This window comes from Etheostoma spectabile, chromosome 5, assembly GCF_008692095.1.
Source record: "Etheostoma spectabile isolate EspeVRDwgs_2016 chromosome 5, UIUC_Espe_1.0, whole genome shotgun sequence".
Taxonomy (NCBI): domain Eukaryota; kingdom Metazoa; phylum Chordata; class Actinopteri; order Perciformes; family Percidae; genus Etheostoma; species Etheostoma spectabile.
In genome coordinates, this window is record NC_045737.1 from 6,681,964 (window position 1) to 6,690,298 (window position 8,335).

General features: G+C 39.1%; 1 protein-coding gene across 1 annotated transcript; it reads left to right on the top strand.

The window, feature by feature from the left end:
* Positions 1-805: 805 nt before the first annotated feature.
* bri3bp (bri3 binding protein) lies at positions 806-5,635 on the top strand. Its single transcript, XM_032516476.1, has 3 exons — positions 806-1,106; positions 3,103-3,205; positions 3,304-5,635. Exons 1-3 carry the CDS (start codon positions 930-932, stop codon positions 3,720-3,722), a joined length of 699 nt encoding a protein of 232 aa, XP_032372367.1. The 5' UTR covers positions 806-929; the 3' UTR covers positions 3,723-5,635.
* Positions 5,636-8,335: the final 2,700 nt, after the last annotated feature.

Below are 8,335 nucleotides of genomic sequence, written 5' to 3' on the forward strand. Positions count from 1 at the left end.
AACACAGCAAATTGGTGGAAGAACAAGACATACCAATAACTAATAAGAGAAGAAAATCGGACAAAATCAGAAATAATTGCAAAAAGTAATTTTGTTTCCAACTGATTCTGACTGACAACTGACTATCATCTGCAGGAAATTTACAATTACAGTGAAATCAATTGAATTATGTTGATTAGTGATTTAATTGTGTAACTGTAGACAGATAGGAGATTAATTGATGCAGAAACATGTTTTTGTCCAAGCATGATATCTTGCTATGAAAATAAAATGTTGCTTGCATGGTTTGCACGAAACCAGAACAAAGCTTGGATCGTTCACTGGTAAGACTACTTCACCACTGGAGGGCAGCAGCAAGCTTTAGATGAGTCTATCCTGCCTCAAATTCCCACGAAGACAAGCGATGCCTTTACTGATAATCGGACATACTGCGTTATCAAGGCATGACACCTACACATTTTTCATATAGGCAAATCGATGGAAAATACATGCAATAAATACAAGTTTAATAATTCGAAACTCTAAATAGTGTTGATGCCTATGAGTATTTTTCATAAATGTCCTTTTTGTATGCTTACAACAGACGCACAAGATGTTTTTTTTGCAAGTAAACCAAATAAAAACACCTATTACGAATTATAATGATATCATGTTCCCATTGCCACTGCAGTACAGATTAGTCAATTGATACAATAAAGCAGCAGCCATTAATCGAGTGCTTTTCTCACACGACAGGCCAATTTAGGGCGAGGAAGAAGAAGTATACGTGGTGTCCCTGAAGGCAACACGGGTTATCACGACCATCGCTAGTCTCATCATCCCCCACCACCAAGGTGTCACTTTAGGCAGCTAGCTCTCAGCCTTACCTTGCGTTTAATTGAACCATTTTGATACACATTTCCGCTTGACATCTCGGGACGTTTGGTGCCATGAAGGGAATTAGGGTTTTTGTGGTTTTCTTGGTGCTTTCTGCGTCTCTGCTGTGCACAGCCGAAGCGGCCAGGAGCAGGACCAGCAACCAGAACAGCTTCCGACGGGCAGCTAACGGCATCTACCAGACTCTGAGCAGTGTTTTCGGAGAGGACAACATTAGAGGGTTATACAAGGTGAGTGTGAGACTTTTGGCAATAACGTTCTTTTTTGCGGCTTAATAGCAGCTAGCAGGCGTTTTTGTGGTCTGACTGTGGCGGAAACAAGCTCGCCCGGGCCCTGCCTGGCCAACAATTTCACGGATGCCATTTTGAAGAAACAAAAGCCATAATTTGCCATGTTTTATCCATCTATAACGTTAGATGTCAATTGAACAATACAATTATGTAACGTTATGTTTTCATGCAGTAACACTTAATAGCTATAATTTGCTGTGCAACCTATTTTCTCATTCATTGCTCTGAGTCCATCAGCAAGTGCATATCAAATGTCGCCTCACAGATGTAACGTAACGTGAGCCCCGTTGGTCACACACCAACATACATAAGACTGATTCTTTTTGTCGACTTAATCTCTAAATTAGTGGTGGGTGGATTGATCCAAATATCGATAATATCGATACCAACGTTGGTATTGGTGATACTGGCCCGTATTTACTTGGTATCGGATCGATACCAAATTTTGCAGCATCGCACACCACTACCTTAGCTAATGCATTAGAAAGCGGCTTTTGCTAGGGAAACATTAGCTTGGGCTCTCATTGGTTCAGCTGCACTCCCTGCATTTGAAATCTAACGTTACTTCCTGTATGCAGCCGCCAAAGCAAAACCAAAGTGACACACAGTGAGGCTCCACTACACACATGGTAATACACTGTCTGACTGCAGGGAGCAGTTTTAGGGTTTTTTTTGTTGAAAATTACAGAACGTCTTCATGCCGGTGTGGACTTGATGGACAATAAAAGCTGTGTGTTTCACAGTTTGTCTGCTTTACCTATTACAACATGCAAATTGAGTCAAGGTATGGAGAAACAGTGGTGATCAGTTGCACACAATCCACCTGACTCCTCGTCTTGTAACTCGTCTACAAAGCCAAGGCTGAGATGATCATCCCAGATTTAGTTTACTATACTCTTTAGTTAGTCTGCATTTAACTGAGGATGACTTCCAAGTGACATTGAATAGACCATTGTTGGGAGGGATATTGTGACTTGTTAAATAAACAGTTGTAACTAAGTTAAAATTATTAATAGAAGTTGCATTCAATTGTTGTATGTGGTATGATGCTGCATAATGTTCCCAGTCTGAGCAGTGTGAAGTGAAGTTCAGGAACTGGGTGTTGCTATATTTTGTGTACCCACCTCTTTTTCTCTTTTATTTATTCAATTTTTTTTTCCCCTCTTTTGTTGTTGTTTGAGCCTTGGTGGTTGGGATGGGTTGGTAATATGTTGTATCTTTGTCGTTTCTTGTACGACATGTAAATTCAAAATCTATAAATAAAGTTCACAAAAAAAGTTGCAATCAATTTACACTTACACGGACTATGAAAGTGTGTAGGCAGTGGCGTGTATTGCTTCCTATGAAGAGTCTGCTTTTAGTGTGAAATGGCACTTGATCAGTCTTATTACAGATGTATTAACAAATTACAGTAGTTGTCTGTCCATTTCAAAATGACAGTTGGTTGAAGAATTTGTAAGCAGTGTTTTGATTTATAGTCAGAGGTACTTGATGTTGAACATGTGCATTCTTCAATCGACTAGACTTTAATTCCAAGGCCGAAAGTAGGCAGCAGCTAGAGCTACAAGCTAACAAAGCATGTTTTGTTTATTAAATGTGGACAATGCTAACAAAACGTTTTGGCCGACTATACTGTGAAATTATATCTAAAGAAAGCTAGCCAGCATTAGCATAAAGTAGCTTTCTTGTTGACCATAGATTGAAGAATGATCTAATCATCAATAATTGTTGCACAACTCTACTAACTTATACTACACTGCTGTTCTCTTCACGTATTGGTTGACACTTCTCCTTTATTTTTACTATAGGCTTTCACTGTAGGCTTGGTTCCATTACAGTGTTCTGAATGTTTCATCTGTATACTGCACAATAGCTCTTTACTAAAACATGTTTGTGGTGATTAAACAGTTTCTCGCTGCATTTTTTTGTTCTATAGTTCTTCTCCAAAACGACGGAGCGGTTTGTCCATGGAGTGGACTCTTTTCTCGACACGATCTGGAAGATCTGGTCAGATTTGTTGGATGTCATGGGCATCGACTGTAAGTTTTAAATTGATTGTGACAATTGTAACAATGGCACAAAGAAAGGGACATATTGCAAGACTAAATCCTCTTTTCCCTCTTCCTTCCCTCTGTAGCCTCAAACCTCAGCCACTACTTCAGCCCCACATCTCTCACCAACTCTCCGGCGCGCGCCCTGCTCTTGGTTGCCGCCGTACTTGTGGCCTACTGGTTCCTTTCCATGTTCTTGGGGGGTTTCTTTTACCTGCTGCACGCTGTGTTCGGCCGCTTCTTCTGGCTAGCACGCGTCGCGCTCTTTGCCCTGTCCTGTCTCTATATCCTGCAGAAGTTTGAGGGCGACCCTGAGCGTGCGGTGCTGCCACTTTGCTTCATTATGGCGGTGTACTTCATGACGGGGCCTGTGGGAGCGTACTGGCGTCGAGGTGGGGCGGGTTCACTGGAAGAGAAAATCGACCACCTGGACACTCAGATCCGGCTGCTTAACATCAGGCTGAGCCGCGTCATAGACGGCCTGGAACGCACCGGGGACCAGTAGGGAGCAGCAAGGATAAGGGGGAGGGAGGGGGATGTTGTACAACCCGCTGCAGTTGATGTCAGAATGTGGTTTCCTGTACACATCTGCAGTAACACAACTACTGTATTTACAACTCTATGGATCAGATGGGAGACAAATCTAGATTTGAAAACCGTATTTAAACTGCTTGAGTTGATTTTAGTTACAGAATACCTGCAAATCCTCAGAGGTGTGGACAGTTGACTTGGATCTTACGCAAATCAACCTTCCTAACAACAATTTTCCTTTATGCTTGCCTCAAGGCTTTAATTGAAAGGTTTTTGCTACATCTGTGAGGAAGAAATCAGAGATGTCCATGGTTTTCTAAATGCTGGCCCAATTCTACACCTCAGCTATTTTTAAAAAAAACTCCCGTGTTGGGGTTTGAATTTTTGGCGTTTGGATAAGCATTGTCAATGCTTTTGCTAAATGAATAATCCTATTTTATGTATGTTTGTTTATTTCTATCCTTGTGAATAACCTGGGGGTTACCATATGTGCACAGGTTTGTCCACAAACATGTATTCCCCTTTTCGAAACTATTGAAGTAGGAAAGGGGTTGGGCAATGCAAACATGTTATTTCTAATTTGTAAAAATCCTCAAGATGGTTGATCACAGTAAGATTTATTTATTCCATTTTCCATCCAAACTGTTGAAATCATAGAGCTAGTTTGTTTCAGTAAGGTACCGTCCAATAGTGGCAATAGTTTGACATCAGGACCTCTTTTTCATTATGTGTGTGGGTGCATGAGGAAATTCATCTGGGTGACCCACTCAAATCTGTGTGCGTGTGCGTTTCAAGCTTATGAAATGGGTATCAAAAAGTCATCGTAAAACTAGCAGAAAGTGCAGACAGGCAGCAATATCTCAGGGACTCAACTAACAACAGATATAGAATTGGAAACGAGATATCAAGTATATTAAAATCATGTCTTAGTCTCTGAGTCACTTCCGTTTTTCAGATATAGTTTGAAATCTGTCTCAGTAACTAACAATACTTATTGATAAATGGGTTTGTGTTCTTGCATCATGTTGAAGTTGCAAACTTTGATTATTATCTGAAGTCAAGACCAAATGCATCTTTTTGATGTTAGAGTGGAATTATTGTAAGGACTTCAACTGCAGCTAGTGGTTTAAAATGGCTTTCAACTGGTGGGAAAGCATTAACTTTAGACTGTGTGAATGCAAAAAGCAAATTCTCCACAGAAGTGGTTTAGGCGTTAAAATTATAAATCACACTGGCTTGAAGTATGTCTTACGTCATTTAGGATGAGGATTTTTAGTGTAAACAGGATCAATTTCTAAACATGATTACACATTAAATTAGGTCGAGTGCCTTTGATCCTGTAACAAAAATACAAGCTTGTAACTGTACAACCCCATTTGACCCTGCATTTGCAAATGTACATTTGAAGCTGTATATTTTAATTGTTTCATGTTATGTGATAATGTGATATCTTTTCCTAGTAACTTAATGAGAGATTTACAACCAGCGTGTTACATACAGTATAACATAATATTAAAACTGCTTGAGACATAGTCTTGGTGTGCATCACTGTAGCCAACTCTAGTTTCAGAGGGCTTTTTATCTCTTATTTGTGCCAATTATATTTATCTCAGCATGTGTTGTCATAAAAAAAAAGACTGGGACTTTCCCCTGCCATGCTTCTCTATGTGTAACACACATATTTCCATTGGCAAGTTTTTTTTGTAATTTCAATTTATAGAATCTGGACTCTGTTAACATTTTGTATACAAACGACCCTAATGCTGTGCAAATTTAGGTGGGAAATGTTGTGTTTCCCATGAGAAAGATTAACATGATCAGAGGGCTTTTACAGTTCATGACACTACTGAGGCCAAAGAACCAACCAGTATTTATCCCCCTTGATACTTGCGTCATTTGTGAGATGCATCTTTGCTCCACTCCTAATGTTTCTCAGTGTAGTAACGGTATAGTGGCAATATTCTTTTGGGAGAAGGAAGGTGTTACATCACCACAATACCAGATACAGACACATGAAAAGAAGCATACTTTCATTAACATTTGGTTAAAGGCTGTTGCAAATATACATAAAGGTGTGACTATGTGTGACTATTTGTATTTAGACTTCAGAATGGGAATCATTTGGAATCTAAACTGGCCCTGTAACAGCAGACAGAGGTGGAGAGGTACGCTTGTATTCTGAAAGAAGTTTCCCTAGTCATAAACTGTGACTGTGGGGGGGCCTATTGGTTGCCGTGGACGCAGCAGGGTGAAGCCATGGAGGGGCTGGAACTGTAAATGATCGCTCTCAGCTGTTCCTCAGCGCAGCAGCTAATGTCAGATAATGACATACTTCATATGGTTTTTCATCTGTTCAGTACAGTGGCTGGATTCAGATTCTCATCAGACCCATTGGCTTGCCTTTTGTCTTTACCTTGGAATTAAGTCTTAATTAAATCTGCAAAATAGTTTAGAAAAGAATCTCTCCCTAGACAAACGCAGTTCCTCCCTGACGTTTTTTTGAATTGCACAGGAGTTCTCTCACAATGTTTTTATGAATTATTTATAGCACCACAAAAATGTCAGTTTGAGGGAAAAACCAATCTTGAAAACACAGATAAACGGTATAACGTTGTCACTAGCTGTAGACCTACTCATGTATTACTTGTCATTACCACTTGGAAGTTAAAGGTGCCAGTTGATCTTTCTGTTGCCGTCTCAGATTATCTATTATAATTTTTTTTTGAAATTGCTTGTTGAATGTGATTCCATCATTTCAATGTACTGTATCCTTATTCCTATTTTATGTAGCTGGGTATTTTATAACATACTGTGCCAATAATGTATATTTAGTTTATTTAAGGAAATTATTTGCATCTGATTCTTTTTTATTTCATCAATATTTTAGACTTTTTTTAATCCGAATATTTCTGTACTTAAGTGATGTGGCAAGCACCAAACTGTCCTGCCTGCTGTTCTGTGTGTGTGTGTGTGTGTGTCAAACCGATTGATGGCTAAATGGTTCTTTTGTGAAATTGAGGTCCAGATTTGAATAAATTAAACATCACAGTATGACTTCTTTCTGATTCAATAATGTCATGCAGATGTGATACCCCTACAAAGTGTGAGTGTGTTCATTTAATTATGTTGTGATAAACAATAATTTCAGGATTTATTTTTTAATCCAAATGTGTCACCAGTCTACACCAAAGTCATAGGAACTATTGAAATTAACAAATGGGATTTGAGATTAAATGCCTGTAGATTTGATTATTTTTCCCCTTTATTTGAGGAATAACTAAGTACATTCTTGTTTTGAAATATTTAGTTATAATTTTCTAACAAGGAGACTTCTGGCACTAGGTGGCACTGATACATCTTTGATGTTTTCTAAAAGCCCGTTTTGGAATAGATATTGTACTGAATTTACACTATACTTGACAAAAAGGAATTAAAGGAGTGTCAGCTGTGCCATGAGTCCTGCTGTATACATATGTATTAAGAAAAAACTTTGAAAAGGCATTTACATAAATGTACAATCTAGATTATATTGGCAGATCATCTTAACGTAAGAAAGTGTTCTAAAAAAAAATCCATGGCTCCATTTAAAGATTGCAAACTGTTGGGAAGGACCTGGGTGAGGGAATTCCATTATTTAAGCAGTCATGATGCACGTGGGCAAAACAGCTAACCCTGAGGAGCTCCAGTGGCTGTTAACAGAAAATTCAAGTTGTACACAGCAGCTTTTCAGGTGTAAACTGGTTTCTACTAGAGCTTTTCTCACAGTAGTACATACTATTGATTTGTGTTGGGATACATCTCTGAGAGAACTGGTAGACCATGAATGACTTCATTTGTCTGTGACCACGTTAAAAATGTCTCAGCTGGGGTGCCCGGGTTGCTCACCTGGTAGAACAGGCGCCCATAAGCAGAGACTCAGTCCTTGACTCAACGACTCAGGGTTTGAGTCCGACCTGTGGTCATTTGATGCATGTCAAACCCCCTCTCGCCCCCCTTTCCTGTCTACAGCTGTCCTGTCTATTAAAGGCTAAAATGCACAACAACTTTTTTTGTAAATATCAAGGAGCCACAATGGAGATTTACTCATCAGACATCAAATGATTTATTGCTTTATCGTAGTGTATAAACACAGATAGATCAAATCAACTGGGGATGTTTAAAGTGCCAAATATCCACATTAGTGTATTTGGAATCACATGATAGTCCATTACCACTGAACTGGTTACTTTGAACTATAGCCTGTTCATTTGGTTTTTATAGCTGCAAAGAATTCTCTAAAATGGACTTTGATGATACAGCAACCACTGTCTTTGGGAGAGATGGTACCCAGGATAACCACAAACAAAAAGGAAAATTATGTAATTTTTAAGCTGCTGAAACTGACAAATTAATCCATATTAAATTTACACTTCAAATAGGAGAGTGGTTCAACTCATCTCCTGACAAAAATCAGTTAAGGTAGGAATGTTATGTGCAGTCAAATTCACTTAAAACTCACTTAAGGCTGCTAATTCTAACTGCTCACTCTGACATCTCTCCATCAGTGCATGTGTACTGTAGATACTGAACATGTGTGTGTAATTCAGG

What these genes read in the sequence shown, in the direction of transcription:
- bri3bp (XM_032516476.1), top strand. Translation starts at nt 930, where the DNA reads ATGAAGGGAATTAGGGTTTTTGTGGTTTTCTTGGTGCTTTCTGCGTCT. An exon ending in ACATTAGAGGGTTATACAAG is followed by an intron (nt 1,107 to 3,102) that starts GTGAGTGTGAGA and finishes TTTGTTCTATAG; the next exon opens with TTCTTCTCCAAAACGACGGA. An exon ending in GGATGTCATGGGCATCGACT is followed by an intron (nt 3,206 to 3,303) that starts GTAAGTTTTAAA and finishes TTCCCTCTGTAG; the next exon opens with CCTCAAACCTCAGCCACTAC.